This window comes from Megascapheus bottae, chromosome 10 (genome assembly GCF_031878675.1).
Source record: "Megascapheus bottae isolate mThoBot1 chromosome 10, mThoBot2.hap1, whole genome shotgun sequence".
Lineage (NCBI taxonomy): Eukaryota > Metazoa > Chordata > Mammalia > Rodentia > Geomyidae > Megascapheus > Megascapheus bottae.
The window spans coordinates 57,086,707-57,106,469 of record NC_143518.1 but is presented as its reverse complement, the minus strand read 5'-3'; the positions used below and the strand labels follow the sequence as shown (position 1 = coordinate 57,106,469).

General features: G+C 49.2%; 1 protein-coding gene across 7 annotated transcripts in view; it reads left to right on the top strand.

Moving 5' to 3' along the window:
• Positions 1 to 19,763, top strand: part of Ppfia4 (PPFI scaffold protein A4) — a 49,029-nt gene that overhangs the window by 3,310 nt on the left and 25,956 nt on the right. For all 7 annotated transcript variants that reach the window (XM_090341401.1, XM_090341400.1, XM_090341399.1 and 4 more), the window contains exons 2-10: positions 9,981 to 10,617; positions 13,821 to 13,922; positions 14,335 to 14,499; positions 14,793 to 14,867; positions 14,986 to 15,075; positions 15,955 to 16,146; positions 16,436 to 16,582; positions 16,853 to 16,987; positions 19,588 to 19,671. In XM_090341401.1, coding sequence (XP_090197527.1) covers positions 10,384 to 10,617; positions 13,821 to 13,922; positions 14,335 to 14,499; positions 14,793 to 14,867; positions 14,986 to 15,075; positions 15,955 to 16,146; positions 16,436 to 16,582; positions 16,853 to 16,987; positions 19,588 to 19,671 — 1,224 coding nt within the window. In that variant the 5' untranslated portion in view covers positions 9,981 to 10,383. The remainder of the gene's footprint in view (positions 1 to 9,980; positions 10,618 to 13,820; positions 13,923 to 14,334; positions 14,500 to 14,792; positions 14,868 to 14,985; positions 15,076 to 15,954; positions 16,147 to 16,435; positions 16,583 to 16,852; positions 16,988 to 19,587; positions 19,672 to 19,763) is intronic.

The following is a 19,763-nucleotide window of genomic DNA, read 5'->3' as shown; positions in this document are numbered from 1 at the left end:
AAGGGAATTTGATTAAAAATTCCTTAATCTCTCTTAAAGCACAGTAGAAGGGTGTAGTTGTGAAACTCTGAACAGCATTGTAAATATATACATTTTTTGTTAATGACAAACAATATATGGTATATATATTTTTGTAGGACAATTAGAAAGAGTAGATATACCTAAAACAATTTTATTGGTATTGTCTGAACTGGCTGGTTTGCATGTTATGTTGCATCTTACGTTGCCCAGCCAGTGAGTTGAATCATAAATGAATTGAATATCTGATGTGCCTTGTGGCTATTTTCCCCAGTTAGATGACTGCCATTTCACAGGGGAAATAGATTTCCATTCACTTTAAGAATAACTTCCTTGAAGCACTGAAGAGTAACTCCCTCCTCATGTAGTAGTGTGCGCCTTGTTTCTGGAGGATGATTGAGTGAACACTGAGCCATCAGGGAAATTGTAATGGGAACCCCCGACACAGGGTAGGGGAATCTGTGTTCCACTTAGGGGGCTGGGAGAGGAATGGCTGCTGGATGGAAGGATGAAAGAGAGCCGTTCTGAGTTAATCTCAGAGGAGTGCTGCGGAGGGTTGGAGGGCCTAAGTAGTGGCCAGGCTCAGGACGTGTCCTAGGCCTTTCAAGAGAATGGGCATTCATGTGCATATCCCCATCCCTTCCTTCTGTCTGTCTCACATACATTTACATGACTAGCAACAGCTTCAGAATCAAACATCTTTGCACAGGCTCTCATTTTTCTGCTGTGCTCTGATGAGCATGCATTCTTTCTCTTTTATACCTATATGTGTACATACAACCACACTCTACTAGGCCAAATTCCTGGCCCCCACTTCCAGGTTTTTCAGTGTATGTGGTACCAAGGAATCAAATCCAGGTCTTCCTGCATGCTAGGTAAGCACTCTTATCACTAGGCCAAATTTCCAGCCCTTCTTTTTTTTTTTTTTTCTTTTTTGTTGGTCATGGGTCTGGGCACTGTCCCCGAGATCTTTAGTTCAAGGTTACTCTTCTACCCCTTAAGCCACAGTGCCACTTCCAGTTTTCTTGTATTTAACTGGAGATAAGACTCTCACTGTCTTTAGAACCTGGGCTGGCTTTGAGCTGAGATCCTCAGATCTCAGTCTGCTGAATAGTTAGGATTACAGGCCTCTGCATCCAGTTTAGGTTTAGATTTCTTTTTGGTTGTTTGTTTGTTTTTTTCATATATTTTTATTGTAATTAATAGAAGGGTTACATTATATTCACCAGATAGAAGGTACATTACTTCACATGTCATGGTCCCCATTTCACTCCCCTCCTCCCCCCACTCATTTTGATTTCCCCCTTCCCTATCCTATTTCAAATAACCAATTAAGCATATATAAAATATATCAGATAACAAGGTGAAATATTGTAACAATATGAGATAACTAAAGGACAGCACAAGAGATGAGAGATAACACAGTACATTAAGGACAACAATCACTCATTATATGGCTTCTGTTTCAATATCCTGGAGATCCTTACATTTAGCCTTATGTATCTAGGTTTTGTTCTATTGTGAATCTCTGCTAGGAGAGCCCACAGTTTCTACTGATTATGACAAATGAGGGAAACCATTGAGCCTATGTTCCTAGGCTTAGATTTCTATACTAGTTTTTCTTTAACCTCAGAAGGTCCTGTTCAAGATTTGTCCAAAATAGATTCTTGGTTTTCAACAATTTTGTTCTCCAAATCTACCCCACCTCACTTCTTCTTGTTGTTGTTGGTTATGGGGCTTGAACACTGAGCCTGGGCGCTGCCCCTGAGCTCTTCAGCTCAAGGCCACTGTCCTACCCCTTGCGCCACTGTGCCACTTCTGGTTTTCTAGTGATTAATTGGAGATAAGAGTTTCATGTTCTTGAACTGGCTTTGAACTGTGATCCTCAGATCTCAGCCTCCTGCATAGCTAGGATTACAGGTCACCATGTCCGGCTTACTTTTTTTTTGGTGTGTCTACTTTGTCTTGAACTCAGGGCTTTGTGCTCTTGTTTGGCTTTTTTGCTCAGGGCTAGTACTTTACTATTTGAGCCACAGCTCCACTTTTGGCTTTTTGGTAATTAAATGGAGGTAAGAGTCTCATAGATTCTTTGCTTCCTGTACTGGCTTTTAACCTATGAGCCTTAGATCTTAAGTTTTCCTAGTAGCTAAGATTACAGGCATGAGGCACGGATGTGGACTGAGAATACTTTTGTGTATGTGCGTGTGGGGGGAATAATTTTGAGGGCCTTACATTTCTGTGTGTGTATGCTTGAACTCAGGGCCTGAGTATTGTCCCTGTGCTTTACCAGTTGAGCCACAGCTCCATTTTTTTTTTAGGGAGGGTGTATGTGTGATTAATTGGAGATAAGAGCCTTGTGGACATTCCAGCCTAGGCTGTCTTTGAACCTTGACCCTCAGATCTCAGCCTCCCGAGTAACTAGGATTACTGGCACGAGCTACTGGTGCCCAGCAGGTACTTAGCTTTTCTAGGTGGGTTCTCCACCACTTAAGCTGTGACCTTAGCTTTTTAGAAAAAATTAAAATTAATATTAATTTATTATTATTATTTTCCAGTCCTGGGGCTTGAACTCAGGGCCTGGGCACTGTCCTTGGACACTTTGTACTCAAGGCTAGCACTCTGCTACTTGAGCCACAATGCCACTTCCAGCTTTTTCTGCGTATGTGGTTCTGGGGAATCGAACTCAGGGCTTCACGTATGCTAAGTGAGCATACTACCACTGGTCCTAAATTTTTCTTTTTCTTTTTTGGTGGATCATGGGGCTTGAACTTGGCCTGGGCATGGTTACTGAGCTCTGCAGTTCAAGGCTACTGCCCTACCCCTGGGCCTGGGCCTTTCCTCTGAAGCTCCTCAGCTCAAGGCTACCACCCTACCCTTGAGCCAAGCCCCACTTCCCATTTTCCAGGTTAATTGGAGATAAGAGTCTCAGGTCCTTTTGTGCCTGGGCTGGCTTTGAACCTTGATCCTCAGATCTCATCCTCCTGAGTAGCTAGGATGACAGGTGTGAGCCACTGAGCCCAGCCTGCTTCCTAGTATATTTTTTAACAGGGTCTTACTCTATAACCCATGTTGGCTTTGAACTGATGATCCTCCTGCCTCAAACAAAAATATGGGCAGAGTACCAAGCCTAATTCTAGCACTAAGTGAGGTAAGGCTTCGAGATCATAGTTCTAGTCAGTCTAGAATTTTTTTTACAAAAAGCTCTGGGACTACCGTGACCAATGGCGCGGTGTGATGATATATGCCTGCTGTCTTATTGACAAAGGAAAGCACAGATAGGAGGATCACAGTCCAGGCTGGCATGTACACACAGCAAGGTCCTAACTTGAAGACAATCAATGAAAAGGTTGGTAGAGTGATTCAGGTGTCAGAGTGCCCATCTCACAAGAGCAAGACCTGAGTACAAACTTCAATACTAACTATATATCTATCTATATATACACATATACATATAAATGTATGTATATATAAGTGTATATATGTATATATACATACATATATATGTATGCATGTTATATGTATAGCTATATGTCTGACAATACTTAAATTAGGTTTTTTTTTTAAAAACCTCTTTTTAGTCTTGGAACCTTAGAACACAAGGAAACCTCAGGTGCTTATAAATCACCTGATTTGAAGATAGGACTGTAGTAGGAAAGGGGAACTCAGAGCCCTTTGCATTTGTCATGTTCCTTCACCCTTTTTCCCACATCAGACTGCTTCTACAAGTCCACTGTACCAAGTCTACACGTTTGCCTGAAGGTACAAAGGGATGGTGACAGCTGAAATTGGGATGTATGGAGGAGGAACCATTTTGGAGGGTACAGAAGCATGTACTCCTCCTTTCCCCCATTACTCTTTTTCATTAGTCCTCTTGGGATGATGACAGTGAGGGTGGCCATACTGCTGGGTGTGTTTAGGACGGGCTTAGAGTTGGGTTCCCCTGGGATTGTGGTACTTCCTTTGTTTTTATGATATTGAAGTTTCGAAGTAAGGGTCTTGTGCTTTCTAGGCAGACTCTCTACTACTTGAGCCATACTCCTAGCATTTTGCTTTGTGGTTGTTATTATTTATTTTTTGCCAGTCTTGGGCTTGAGCTCAGGGCCTGAGCATTGTCCTTGGACTTTCTCAAGCCTAGAGCTCTACCTGTTGAGCCACAGCACCACCTCTGGCTTTTTTCTAAGTATGTGGTACCGAGGAATTGAACTCAGGTGTTCGTGCATTTTAGGCAAGCACTCTACCACTAGGCCAAACTCCCGGCTTTGTTATTTTTGAATAGGGTCTCACTTTTTACCTAGGCTGTCCTACATTGATTCAATCTCAGCCTCCCAAGTGCCTAGGATTACAGTATTATGGAGCCAGAAAGTCTGGTTCCACCTTTCACTTGTGTCATGATTTGGGCAGTATGCTAGGTGATAGGTCCTGTCTTGGAAAGAAGTAGCTGTGTCTAACTGTTTAGGAGCATCTGGAGAGATGGGTTCACAGACAGCCCAGGAAAAGCCTGCCTGTTCAGTAAGCATGTATTTCCTCCTGTGTCTGCTGAATGGAAAGACCCAGAGAACTATTTGTTTTTGAAGGAGTTGCTAGCTATTCTAAAACTTTTTTCTTTGGAAATAGCTTTCTCTATCTAATTGGAAAATGAGAGTGGGCCTGCCCTTGAGGGCTCTGGGAGCTTTGAATGTTAAGAGTTAATACAATTGAGTGCTTTCTGGGGAAAGGGAACTAGCAGTCTTCTGGTCAACTATCTGAGAAGGTAGGTACTGAAGTCACTCCCAACTCACAGAGTGGGGCAGAGGTTCAGAGAGGGTAAGTATCTTCCCAGGGTCATACATATAGCCAAGAAGAAGCCTGCATTCAGTCAATTAGCCTGTTCCAGAGTCTGTCTTTCAAGGCAGGAATGGGCCCAGCTGGCTTGAACTGTGGGCCTGGGTGCTGTCCCTGAGCTCTTCAGCTCAAGGCTATTGCCCTGCCCCTTGAGCCAAGGGCCACTTCTGGTTTTCTAGTGGTTCATTGGAAATAAAAGTCTCACAGTCTTTAGTGCCTGGGCTGGTTTTGAACCAAGATTCTCAGATCTCAGCCTCCTGAGTAGCTAGGATTACAGGCGTAAGCTTCTTTTAAGAAGCTGTAGTTGCTCAAGTGGTAGAGCACCTACCTAGTAAGCTGAAAGCCTTGTGTTCAAGTCTCAGTACCATCCTGTACCCTAAAAAACAATGATAATAAAAAAATCTTTCTGGCTGGATGCTTTTGGCTCACGCCTGTAATCCTAGCTACTCTGGAGGCTGAGATCTGAGGATCATGGTTCAAAGCCAGCCCAGGCAGGAAAGTCTGAGTCCTCAGAAAACCAGAAGTGGCTCCGTAGCTCATGGTGATAAAGTGCTAGTCTTGCCAAATTCAAGCCCTATGACTGAATTAAAAAGATGAAAAGCTGTATTTTCCAGAGGGTCAGTTAATCCCAGGCGTTGAGCCAGGTTTTTCTATCTTGAAGTTTTGTTTTTGTCAGTTGAAGGACTTTCCAGACAGCAGTGGGTCACACAGATGTGAGGGTCTTCCCATATGATCCTATGGAGGAAAGAGACAGGGAGTGACTAGAGAATCATCTTGGGCCAGTGAAGGCCAAATTCTATGTATGCATTGCAAGGAATCAGAGAGGACGAGGTGGTGTCTGAGATGAAATGAGATGGAGAAAGGAATCCAAATGGCAGGCCTGGTGAAATGTAAAAGGTGCTGGGTTCTTGTAGTGGTGAGCTACACAGGAGAGAAACAAACTTCTGGATAAGAGAGAAGGACAGGTGAGCAGCCTGAGGACATGGATAGCTAGACTTCAGTGCCCTAGGGCCATAGTGTCTGAAAACCCACAGTGAGGAGGGGAGCAATAATTTCCCCTTGGGTGTGGAGCCAGCTGGAGTGAAGAGAGCTCTGGTGATTGGTGGTGCCTTGGCTGCAGGGCGTTGCTATCGGGAAAGCCCCTGTGATTGTGATGTCTTCCCCAAGGCTCAAGCAGGAAGGGTAGCAGGAAGCTGAGGCTAGCAGTCCTCAGACCATCATCACCCTGAGAGGAGTGGGGAGGGCCAGGCCCGTCCTTGGGGGTGACGACATGCCTGAAGATGTCACCTCATTCTCTCTCCCTCCATGCCTCCCCCACCCCGACTGGAGTCAGTCAGACAAATGGAACCCTCATCCCTTCCTTTTCTTAGCTGTGGAAATTTGCTCACGTGACTTTGAGTCCCAGTTCTAACATGTGTGAAATGGAGAGAAAGATTATATCTTCCTCATCAGGAATTATGAGGAATAAAATCAATTAATGTTTGGCACGTGGTAAATATTGATCAATCATAGCAGCGACCATAAATCATTTATTTATTGGATCACCACCTCCATCCCCATGGCCTCAGGCTCCCGCTCTTCTTCTAAGCTCCCTTCCTTTTAGGTTCCCTCTGCCTAGCTGAACCCTCGCCCCCCAACACACACACTTGAACACAGGCCTCAAGTGCTGTGGCCCCAGGGCCTGCACAGTAAGGCCATAGTGTCACCCTTGCTGAGTTAGCTTGGGTGGTGAGGCCTGCCATCTGGTAGTCCAGTGGGGAGCCAGGAGTATGTATGGCCAGCCAGAGTGTCACATCCAGGTGATCAGTCCTCTTGTTTTTTAGGAAAAGATGGTGGTAACTTTGGAAAGCCAAAGATTTGTTTCAAACTTTGTTTCTATGTTTGTAAAGCCAGAGGCTCACTTTTCACCACCCCTGCCTCCTCACAACCACTTACTCTTGAGTCCTTGTTCACAGCCTGCCCACATTCCTCCTTGGCAAAGCCCCAGGCAAATGCTTGTTTTTGGGGCTGGCAGCTTTCACCTCTGACTCAGGACCCGTGAGTATTACTTACAGTGGTGCAGGAGTTGAGAGACCTCTGTTAGGCTGAGATGCTAATTGTTCTATTTAAAGATGGACCTGGAGTCGGAAAGAGCCAGGTGTCCCCATGTGGCCATCTGAGAGTTTCTTTCTGCTTCCTGGCTTGTGCAGTGGAGGGGGAGTGTGTGCAGTGGGTCCTATAGCTATTTCCAGGGTATCTGCAAGACCCTCACACATTCCCACACAACTGTACGTTCCTGTACAGATTTCCAAGCACCTGGTTTGTGGGAGGCCAGGGAAGGATACCTCCACAGTTGCCAGAATGACCAAGACATCTGGGAAGGCCAAGGTGGACTAAATAGAACTTCCTGAGGATTTTTTTATTTTTTTTTCCAAAGTTGAGGACTGAACTCAGGGCCTTGTATTTGCTAGGCAAGTGTTCTTAACTGAGCTAAATCCCCAAATTCTTCTGAGAAGTTTTCTAGTATCTCTAAGCTTTTAAAACTCTTATCTGGTATCTAGGGGCCAGTGGTTCATGCTTGTTATCCTAGTTATTCAACAGGCTGAGATCTGAGGATCACAGTTCAAAGCCAGCCTGGGCAGTAAAGGCTGTGAATCGCCTTTTTGTGTTGTTTTTGCCAGTCCTGGGGACTTGAACTTGACCTTGGTACTGTCCTTGAGCTTTCTCAAAGCTAGCGCTCTACCACTTGAGCTGCAACACCATTTCAGGTCTTTTCTGTGTATGTGGTACCCAGGAATTGAACCCAGGGCTTCCAGGATGCTAGCCAAGCACTCTACCCAGCCAGGCGGTGAGACTCTTATCTCCAGTTATCTCCAATTATCACCAAAGAACTGGAAGTGGCGCTGTGGCTCAAGTGGTAGAACATCATCCTTGAGTGGTAAAACTAAATGGCAGTCCTAAAGCGCCAGTATTGGCACAAAACACCAATAACAACAAAAACAAAAACAGAAAAGCCTTCCATCCATGTTGGGTATGGTAATATGCACTGGTCATCCCAGCATTCAGTGGGATTGCAAGTTCAAGATCAGTCTCACCTATATGTCCAGAACTTCTCAAACATACAAACCGCAACTCCCCCGAAACACACACAGATACAGACAGACAGACAGACACACACACACACACAAAAACTAAAAACATCCACCCACAGGACTGCCTTTTCCTAACACTGACTTCCTGTCCTCCCCTGTCACAGGAGGGCGTCTTCTACTCCATAGAGCTCTGCTTTCCTGTGGTCTCATTCTTTCAAGGGCTGCATTTCCACCTTATAGCAAAGGCTGCCAAGCAGCTGGTCCCTCTTGGAGCTGCAGCCCTAATCTAAGGCCCGGCTCTGCGTTTCTTCCTTTGATGGCACTGGGGATCTTTAGGGCTCAGGACATCCCCTGGGGCAGCTGAGCTCCTGAGCTCACTCTTCTTCCTAGCTCTCCCTCTCTCCCTTCCACTTTCCCTTCTTCATCCTCTGATTTTTCTTGGGTTGAGATATTGATGGCATGGCTACAGGGGGCCTTGCAGCCTAGAGTACTCAGTGAAGGGCCTGAATACAGGGAGTGGGAGGATAAGTGAGATGAGGAGAGGGTGCTGTGACCCTTCTTTCCTGACTGCTTTGTGAGCCTGGGAGGAAGTAGAGGGTTCTACTAGCCACCTTGAGGTCTCTAGGGACCCTGCTGTCCTTGGTGGGAAGCTTGTATCCAGTTTCTGTACCTAGGAGCAATGTGTGTGGCCACATGTCTACGTGTACCAGGTTTTCATGTTCCTGCGTCTGCATGCCTGTGTGTATGTGTCTGTGCTAGGTGCTGACTTGAACTATAGCCCTTCTGGAGATGGCTGTGAACTCTAGAGTTTTCCAGCTACTTCTCTGGTTTTCATCTGATCAGGCCCCTCATCCCTTCTCATTCTCCTCTTACTGTCCCCCTTCTGTCTAGATAGATCATCAGGACTGTTTCCCTTGCTTGGGCTCAGCCAGCCTCTGACCTCCGATCTCACATTGGGCCCTGAAACCTCCTTGTCCCTGCCCTCCCAGTCTGCCAGTTCTTCCCAGCGCCATTTATGGAGGTCTCCAATGTACTCAGCACTGGGCTGGGATGTCACACCCCTTGAGCACTCTCCTGTAATTGGAAGATATTGAGAGCTGATGAAGATAGTGACCCTCTTGTGGGCAACAACCTGGCAGCCATGGTTGGCAGAGAAGCCACCAGCTGTGTTGTTGCCATGTTTTATCTTTCTTTGCTTGACCACTAGGCTCTGAGAATCACTGGAGCGTGCTATGCACACTGACTTGACTCCTGGCAGTGCCAGCAGTGATAACAAGGGTGCAGCTTCCCAGGCTGGACGATGTGACTCCAGGCCCACCCTGAGGGAGCCATCGGCCATCCCCATGGTAGACCCTGGCTTCTTTTTGGTCATTCAGTCACTGATCCAATACAGAAGTGGTAGGCTATAAATCTAGTCAAAGACTGCTGTCTGCCAGGCATGTGTGCCACCCTTGGCAGGTTTCAGAAATGGGGAAGGACATGAGCCAGAGCTGCCTTTCTGAATTCTGGACGTTGCAGTAGGTCAGCACTCCTGGCTTATCACTGTACCTGACTTGTGCCTCTCCAAGGCCTCAGCCAGGTGGGCCATGGATGCTGGTCAGCCCCACCCTGCCTCTCTCCTATGACCCCAGGAGTCCAGTCTCTGTGGGATCCCCACCCACTAAACCCTTTAACTTGCATTTGTTCAAGTGTGCAGGAGAACACTGAAGGGGCAGCAGGGCAGAGATCTACTTCCTCTCCTGCCACTCTTAGGTCCCAGGAGGGCTCTGGGCAGCCTGCTAGCTGCTCCCCTACCACTGACTGAATCATTTCTATATTTGGCCAGTGAGCCACGTGGGTGGGGAACCTCTGCTGCACTGCTGACAGCTGCAGGGGGCGGGGCCGGGGCTGCAGAGAGCAGAGGCTGGGCAGCAGGGGAAGTAAGGAGGTCCCACTCTAGTGAGTGAGCCTGGAGAAGGAGCTTGTGCCAACACCTCCTCCCCTATTGCCCCTGGTTCTAGCCTGCCCCTGTCCCCTGCATGACCTTCTCTTCCCTTTAGCCGGTCCTCACATTGCTCTCTTCTTCTGCAGACCGCACGGCCTTCCAGAAACCATGGGTGTTGCTAGACCCAGCTGGGACTTTGCCAAGCTCGGGTGCTCAGTCTAAGACAAAGGCCATCTCTCAGCACCGCTTTCCTTGCCTGTCATGGCCACACTCGGACGCTGCCTGCTTGTCTGGGGACACAGGGCACTAAATCCCAGCCCTAAGAGGTTAAACCAGGCCTTCTGGCTCCATTTCACAGGGGCACTGCAGGCCCCAGGCTCCTTTCAGAGCAAGAGCAACTGATGCCATGGCAGAAATCCCTGCCCACCTGTCTACTTGCCTGGCACTGCCCACTCTGAGACCTGTGCCCTTCTGGGTCCTTCTACGGGTGCCAACCCTGTGAGTCCCTCTCCATCCCCCGACTCTGAGAAGGTCGTGTCCACCCCTACCATGTGTGAGGTGATGCCCACAATCAATGAGGGGGACCCTCTGGGTCCCCCCCATGGCGCCGATGCCGACGCCAACTTTGAGCAGCTGATGGTGAACATGCTGGACGAGCGGGAGAAGTTGCTGGAATCTCTTCGGGAGAGTCAGGAAACCTTGGCAGCCACGCAGAGCCGGCTTCAGGATGCCCTGCATGAGCGGGACCAGCTCCAACGCCACCTTAACTCTGCCCTCCCTCAGGTAAGGCTTCAGTTCTGCACCTCCCTCAGCCCCTCTCTCTTCCCTGAGCCCTTTTGATTCCTGAGCAATTGGACCACAGCTGTCGGCATCTTTTCATGCATCAGACATGGAATGAACAGATAATTGGCTCGCCATCTTCTTAGAGCCCTTTTCTGTCACTTCCAAGCTCTTCTCCCTGGAGTGGCTTCACCTGGAGAAATAAATGAATGGAATTTGATGCAGGAAGACAAGGCAGTCATAGTTGCCAACTGCTTTGAGTCCAGGCTACCAGTAGGTGGCACCCTAGACTGGAAGGAAGCCTCTGCTGTGCTTGTTCCTCACTAGAGCTCGCTTCTGGGCAGTGGCAGGTGGGGAAATCACAGGAAGTGGAGGTGGGAGAAGCCTTAAGATTACCTAGTCCAGCTCCCTACTGCAGAGATGAAAAATCCAGGAGAGGAAATGTAAACAGTGACAGGCAGAGCTGTGTCTAGAAGCCAGGTATCCTGCCTGACAGCCCACCTCATATTCCTCAGAGCCACAGCCACAGCTGCAGTGCGGTCACCCTTTGTTGTATCTTCCTGTGGACTGAGCCCGCTAATCCCCATCACTGCCATCCCGTATTGCTAGGATGAGATGGAAACTTGGAGAGCTTGATCAGTTACTCATTACCTAGAAGTGAGATGGGCAACTGCATCTGGGGCATGCAAGCACCTTTCGAGGTGACGTGCTCCCTCCCCCACTTCTGTGTATCTGTCTCACCACATTGGTGCTGGAGCTCAGTGTTGCTTACTATTCACCACTTGGTCGGTAGGTATTTCAGGCAAAGTGAGAACTCTGAGGTGAGGCAGGGGAGTAGGAACCTACCTCAGTTATCCTGCGTGTGAACTCTGCCTGATAACCAGGCCTGAGGGTGGTGTTGGCAGCTGATCGTTGTGAACCTAAGTTCTCAAGGATGGAATGAATGACCTGCGTTCTCCAGGGTGTTGAAGCCAGATTTGAGATGTATTACATAGCCTACCCTGGGCCTTGGCAGGGGGCAGTTAGGGCCAGAGTGGGAGTTCTGAGGAGTCACATAATCAAGCCCCAGCTCCAGAATTTTTCCCAGGTGCAGGGAGATGAACCAGGGCTAGACTAGGGTGGATGAGTTTTCCTCCCAGAGCTCAGATGTGATGGGGGAAAAATCCTGTGCTGCGCCATCAGTAAGAGTAGGGGGCCTGGTAGAGAGGTGGGGTGGGCTGGTGGGCTACTCCTTCCTCATCATGCTGAGACCCTGAACATGCCCTGGAGTGAATGAGCTGGTGCTGGCCCTGAGGGACTCAGAGCCTAGACTGAAGCACAGGAGAACCTAAATGAGTAGAAAAGAACACAGAGAAAGATAAGGAGGCCCAGAAGGGTGGCTGGGTACAGCATCCACGGTAAAAATAACTGCCTCTGGTGGGCTCCTACTCCGTGCTTTCTGTATATTAGCTTCATTTAATGATTGTAGCAATTCTCAGAGAGAAGATGCTTACCTCTGTCTTCCAGAGCAGAGAGTAGAGTTGATTGAGAAAGGTTAAGGAATTTGTCCAAGGTCACATGGCTTATAAGTAGAGATGGAATTTGATCCAGGACTTGTAGCTTACTCTGAATGGTTTTCAGGGGAGGGAGGGAGGCTTGTTCCTCGCTGAAGATTCTGGAAAGATACTGGGGAGGCTATATCCGACTTCAGCAGGTGGTGGGGTTAGATTCTGTGGGAGGTGAGGGGGAGAGTCCACTGGGTGAAGGTGTGGGATTCAGAACTCCTGCTGGTGTATGGACACTGCAAGAGACACATGTGTGAGCTAGGACTCAAAGTAAAGGGAGAGGCGCCATGAGAAAAGTTTGACAGCTAGGATGAGAAGTTTGTCTATAGCTTTGTAGATGTGATTTGGGGCACTACTCTGTCAGCAGTCTATCGGATGAGTAAGGGAGGGAAAGGACAGGCTGCTTAAGACCAGGTAATCACCCCACTTGAAACCAGAGGTGTGGAGAGCATCATGGCCCTTTAGCGGCAGGGTCATGGTGTAGGGTGGAGATAGGCCATCGAGTCCTGTCTCTATAAGCACGTGTGTACGTGCATGTATGTGTGTACCCAGATGGGTACATAACTATGACTGGGTGTGCATATATGGAAGTTGAGGATGAGGCAGCACCATGCCCAGGCCTCAGCTTCCAGTATGTGAAATGATTGATCTTGACTGCCTTGACAACAGCATTGATGGACAGGAACAATCAAGGAAAAGGATCAGAGGTCCTCATGCTGTGGCTTATCTCATCCTTGTCTCTTCTTAAAGCTCAGCCTCTTTTGCCTAGTCTGGCATTCTAAGAGGAGACAGCTTTGGGACTTCTTTCTTTGATTATGGATTCTCGGTGTGCGAGGGAACACGCAGTGTAGGGTACCTGAAAACCCTTTGATAACCTTTGTCTGGCTACTAGATAGACTATGATGGGCCAGGAACTGTAGGGTCAGGTTCTGTACCCTAGAACCTGTCCTAATAGAAGATGATGAGCAGAAAGGGTCTTTGACAACATGGATTTGTGCCCACCAAGGAGGGATAGAGTCACTGATACTCAGTAAAGCTGGAACAAATGCCTTGGCGTCAGGCCCTGGGCTATAGCTGTGGTGAGTAGGCTCCCAGGTAGCCAGGGCTGAAGCCACATGGCAGCTGACTGATCAGGGCTACATGTGGCCTCTCCCCATCGTTCCTCCGTGTACTTGTCTCACCGGCCACCTGCAGTTGGCCATGCTCTGGGGAAGGTATGGAGGAGAGCCCTGGAGTCACTAGATAGAAGTGTCACAATGCTCTGCTCTCCCTCAATGTCTGTTTGGTGGTTCTCATGCCACCAAACTAGCCATGGTACTCCTCTCCGTGAGTTTCTCAGGATGCCATGGATGGCTAGAGAAAGGGAAAGGCTGAGTGATAGGGAGAGTGGGATCTGTTCACATTGGTGGCCAAAGGGGGAAAGGGCTGCTGAGAAGCCCCTTAACTTTCTCATTCTTGTGTGGGGCTCTGCTCCCTCTTATCCCATCACACCCTGGAGGCCTCAGACCTGGGCCCTGCTGGGGAAGCTCCTGCTAGCTGCAGAGGATGGGTTGGGCTCCTCTGGGCAGCAGGCAGAAGTGAAGGACGGGAGATGGAGCTCAGCCTGGACTTGGGCAGAACACTACGTGAATCCTCAAGTACTGAGGCTTTGGGGGTTTTCAGGAATTTGCCACCTTAACCCGGGAGCTGAGCATGTGTCGGGAACAGCTTCTAGAGCGCGAGGAAGAGATATCAGAGCTGAAAGCAGAACGGAACAACACAAGGGTAAGTGGGGGTGATTGTGTGTGTGTGTGTGCATGTGTGTGTGCATATGTGCATGCATGTGTAGATCTTGATCAACATGAGAGACCAGAGGCAGCGGCAGCCCCGGTCCCATCCTGTCCTTGTCCTGCCTCACACAATCCTGTTACACGATTTAGCCGCCAGTGCTGGGATTTTCTTCAGCTTCTGGGTCATAGAAGGATTGGGAGTCCTAGGGGAGAGGAGAGGCCAGGGTAGATGAGTTGCAGGTGGGGATTGAATTGGGGAACAACTCTACCAATATGGAAGAATTCCAACATTTTATCAGTGGGATAGTTGTATTTGTGCCTATTCAATGATCCTGTGGGTCCTGCTTGCATCCTCCTGGGACATGGGCTCACAACCCTCCCTCTTGCCCTCCCCTGCTTCCTTCCAGTTGCTTCTGGAACATCTGGAGTGCCTGGTGTCTCGCCATGAGCGGTCACTGCGGATGACTGTGGTGAAGCGCCAGGCCCAGTCACCTTCGGGGGTCTCTAGCGAGGTGGAGGTGCTAAAGGCCCTCAAGTCGCTGTTTGAACACCACAAGGCCCTGGATGAGAAGGTACCAGCTGCCCCTACAGGCTCCCCAGTGCAGCCAGGCTTCCTGAGCCTCCTATCCTCCTCAGATCCTCAGATCTGCACACAGTGATAAGAGAGAACTCTTCAAGCTTCATAACTGGCTGTGTTCTGCCACTGGCCTAATTTCAAGTTCTGTTAGCTTCTCTCCTGGGACTTGCCTCTTGGCATGCCCTTTACTTTCCTGAATACCTGATAGTAGTAGATCAAGCCCAGGATCCTCTAGTCTGAGGTCAACGGAGCCATTTTTCTTCCTCCATCTCCCCTTTCCTTGGGCAGGTACGAGAGCGCCTCCGGGCAGCGCTGGAAAGAGTTACCACCTTGGAGGAGCAGCTGGCAGGAGCCCACCAGCAGGTAAGCTGATGGCCTGCTCTTGGTCAGCACACACAGCTCCCGAGGTCCTGCCAACAGGACCTTAGGAATGTACAGAAAGTTCTCTCTGATTCATTGCCCTGGATGCTATGCCCTACAGGTGTGTGCCCTGCAGCAGGGGGCAGGGGTCCGGGATGGAGTGGCCGAAGAGGAGGGGACTGTGGAATTGGGACCAAAACGCCTGTGGAAGGTGGGTAAGGGGGATGTTATTTAGGAGGGGCCTGTGCTCTTCCAGACAGGAAGGGAGGTGGGAGCAAACTGACTGAGTTTCACAGAGAAATGACTTGAATTACATTTGGGGCTTTCTGCAGTATCCCTTTATTTTTTTCCTTCTCCTTCCCATATCATCTGCAAACAACAATGAAAACTTACAGATTTTTTTTGCCAGTCCTGGGCCTTGAACTCAGGGTCTGAGTGCTATCCTTGGGGCTTTATCTACCATTTGAGCTACAGCACCATTTCTGGCTTTTTTTGTATGCATGTGGTACTGAGGAATCAAACCCGGGTCTTTGTGCATGCCAGGCAAGCACTCTACCACTAGGCCAAACTCCCAGCCCGAAACTTACAGAAACTTTTTGTTTCTTTTTTTTCATATATTTTTTATTGTAATTAATAGAAGGGTTACATTATATTTGCCGATAGAAGGTGCATTAATTCACATACATTGATACCCTTTCTCATGTCTTGGTCCCCTTTCCCTTCCCCCCCCACCCGAAACTTTTTGTTTCTATGTTAGGCATGGAGTATGCTTTTCCTCGAATGGCTAGGGCCACTTACTTTGTTGTACCATCAGGCCAGATTCTTCTTTTCTCTCAGTCTTTGTTCCCTTCTTGGGTTATCAGAGGCTGAGATAGCAGGTAAAACTAGAAACAGTAGTTTTTCACATCAGAGCAAGGATGCTGGGCAACTGTCAGGGGTATTTTCCTGGCTGTACTAGAAGCTGCAGTCTGATGTGGGGGCAGACCTGGGACCTGTGGACTTGTGGTTCCCTTCTCCTCTCCCCTGGGGCCAGGTAGGGTATGGGACTCCCTGAATACCATGACTGACTGATGACTTGTTTTCCCTGGAGGATGACATGGGCCGGATGGAGGAGCTACAGGAGCTCCTGGAGAAGCAAAACTTTGAGTTGAGCCAGGCTCGAGAGAGACTGGTCACCCTGACGGCAGCTGTGGCCGAGCTTGAGGAGGACCTGGGCACAGCCCGTCGGGACCTCATCAAGTCGGAGGAGATGAGCAACAAGCATCAGAGGGACCTTCGGGAGGTGAGTGAGGGTGCAGGCTTGCTGTCAATCACCTCCTCTTGCTGGGTTTGGGTGTTGGCACTCAGGTGGGTATGGGCAGAGGTCCAGGTATTAGCTGGAGTGAACAAGCTTGAACATTTACAGGTAGACAAGGGTGATGGGAGGTTGTTCAGGCCAGAACTGGCAGAGGAGTGTATATCGAGGCCCTTTCTGGGTTATAACCAGCCAGATGTAGGTGGGAAGGTACAGACAGGAAGAGGCCAGGGAAAGGTTGTTGGTCTTTCCTCTCATTCCCTCTGCTCCTACCCAGGCTCTGGCCCAAAAGGAAGACATGGAAGAGCGAATTACCACGCTGGAGAAGCGCTACCTGGCTGCCCAGCGTGAGGCCACTTCCATCCATGACCTTAATGACAAGTTGGAGAATGAACTGGCCAACAAGGAGTCCCTGCACCGCCAGGTAACTACTCCTGATGGGGTGGAGTGGGGGCCACTGCACTTGACGCTAGGGCTCTTCAGATCATGATGGTCCAGATAGAAGCCCCGCAGCATGGGCAGGGTGGGGGAAACTTGCAGGTTCCTTGGAAAAGGGAAATTCAAGCCTCTTGGACAGTCAAGAACCAAGATTGTCCCTGCTACTTCTGATCTGTCACCTACCCTCTGCTAAGATGGTATGTGGCTAGGATCCCAGCACACCCTCTTGAATCTTTTCCCCACCCCACCTTGCTAGTGTGAAGAGAAGGCCCGTCGCCTACAAGAGCTGCTGGAGGTGGCAGAGCAGAAACTGCAGCAGACCATGCGCAAGGCAGAGACTCTGCCAGAGGTGGAGGCTGAGCTGGCCCAGAGAATTGCAGCTCTCACCAAGGCAAGTGGGTCAGGGGCCTGGGATCCACCTCTGTCCCTTGCATGCTGAGCTCTCATGGATCCAGGCAGGGTGTGGAGAGATGGGAAGCACTTCAGGCTAGGAACCAGAGAACTGCTTCCCACTGCCTGATGTGACACTACCTTGTACCTGTCAGTTGGAAGAGTGATCTGCCTTCATCACCCACAGTCCTGTAAAAAGGAGGGTAAAAGTCCTTTTACAGATGCACCCGCACCGATGGGCAGTGTATTCATTGTCACCTACACCATTATGGTTGAAGCTTTCCCTATGGGGCTGGAATGGAAAGATTAGGGTTTTCATCTCAGGAAATAGGAAACCCAAGGGGAGATACAATCAAAACATGCCTGGCGCTGAAAGCCTGCAGAGAGAATTTAGGTCAAGCACATCTTGAGGCATTCTAGATATAGGGATTGTCCCTGGTTGCTTGAAGACTGCAGCTTTAGGATGAATATAAAAGGGACTGTCATCTTACCTGATGGAGAGGTAACTTTATAGAATAATCTTTCTTAAAAGATGTATAGACTGAAACAGACAGCTCCTGGAAAAGCTAGGTAAATAAATGCATAACTTAGATACACAATACGTTACTCAGAGGACTTTAGGTGTCTTTTCAGGTGGTTAGAAGCTGTTTTGGAGGGCTTGATGTGGGATTACCATCACTAAACTCAAACCTGAGGAGAGAAGGAAACCAGTGTTTCTGCAGAGCCTCTGCAGAATAGAGACAGGCCAGATGCTCTGGGCATGGTACTCATGTGGCTGTGCCTCAGTCTGCTTCTACCACTATCTTGTTCTATGACCTGGGAAAACTCCCCCCCACTGCCTTGTGGGGCCTTAGTGTCCAAATCTCTTTGATGGTGAAGTTGGTGCTGGTCTCTTCAGTCTCCCAGCCCCTAAGAATGAAAGGCTGAGTTTAAATCCCAGCAGAGGCTGTTATATATGGGAAGCTGAGCAAAAACTGACAAGAAGGGATGGGCTGAAGTGATGAATACATTGAGTCACAGCAGAAGGGATCTAAGGAAGGGATTCCTGGTGTTTTATAGTATCTTGCCAGCAGAAACAATAGGGTCTCCATCTCTGGAGGTACAAGAAGAAGAAGGGAGATGGGAGATGGCACTGCTACCTGAGCTGGTTCAGTAAAGGAGGGTAGCCCTGTGGAATGCTCACAGTTCTGTGTTTGCCGTGGACTATTTCACTTAGTCTTGGTGAGGGACCAGTGGACACTGGTGGTATCATTATCCACATATTTCAGTTGAACTGAAGTATGTAGAGTTCAGTGGTTTCCCAAAGTCACAGTGGTGCTGAGAAGGAATCCAGATCTGAGCCCAGGCACCCAGTATTGAGGCCACCCTTCAATGCAGTGCTGTCTATGGAGATGCACCGTAGTGCTTGAAAGCTCTTTTTTTCAAGACCGACGTTCCTTCCTTCCTTCCTTCCTTCCTTCCTTCCTTCCTTCCTTCCTTCCTTCCCTCCTCCCTCCCTCCCTCCCTCCCTCCCTCCCTCCCTCCCTCCCTTCCTTTTTTCTTTCCTTTTTTTCCCCCCCTAGTCCTGTGGCTTGAGCTCAGGGCCTGAGCACTGCCCTTGGGCTTTCCTCAAGGCCAGTGCTCTACCACTTGAGCCACAGCACCACTTCTGGCTTTTCTATGTATGTGGTACCAAGGAATCAAACCCAGGTCTTTGTGTATGCTAAGCAAACACTCTACTACTAGGCAAAACTCTCCCTCTCTCTGTCTCTGTCTCTGTCTCTGTCTGTCTGTCTCTCTCTCTCTCTCCCTCCCTCCCTCCCTCCCTCCCTCCCTCCCTCCCCCCCCCCCCCTCTCTCTCTCTCTCTCTCTCTCTCTTTCCCTTTCTTTCCCAGAAGCATATGGGGGGAAGGATTAATAGTCTTCTTGAGTTGTTAGCTCTGGAATTTTTTTTTTTTAATTTTGGTTTTAGTCCTAGGGTTTGAACTCAGGGCCTGGGTGCTGTCCCTGAATGTTTGTGCTTAAGGCTAGCACTCTGCCACTTGAGCCACAGTGCCACTTTCCAGCTTTTTTATGTGTGTGGTATCAAGGAATTGAACCCAGGTCTTCATGCATGCTAGGCAAGCACTCTACCACTAGGCCAAACTCCTGGCCCCCCGACACTGGGACTTCTTTTGGCTGATCCTGGGGCTTGATCTCTGCGGCTGGGCACTGTCCCTGGGCCCCTTTTGCTCAAGGCTAGCACTCTACCACTTGAGCCACAGCTCTACTTCCGGCTTCTTCTGTAATTAATTGGAGATGAGCATCTCATGGAGTTTCCTGACTGGGCTGGCTTCAAACCTTGCTCCTTAGATCTCACCTGAATGGCTAGGATTACAGGTGTGAATCACCAGAGCCCTGCTGCTCTGGGATATTTTAAGGCTAACCCTAAGCAGGAAGGAAGCCAGGGGCCTGGGGTCAGGAGCACAGTGGTAATGGTGGTTCAGCTCCAAAGATGATAACTAGCATAGGGTTACGTTTCCTTTTTAACTGAGGCCCCAGTTCCCCCAATCCCTGTGGGATACGGGGGCCTGAGCAGGAGGGACAGAGATATGAGGGTGCACTGACCTATCCCTCCCCTAGGCTGAGGAGCGGCACGGCAACATTGAGGAGCACCTGCGGCAGCTGGAAGGGCAGCTAGAGGAGAAGAACCAGGAGCTGGCAAGGGTGAGGGCATTGTGCTAGCTCTCAGGCCCCCTCCCTGTTCCCAAAGCAGGCTTAAGGATGGGTGGTGGAGGGTCACAGAGGAGGAGGGGACA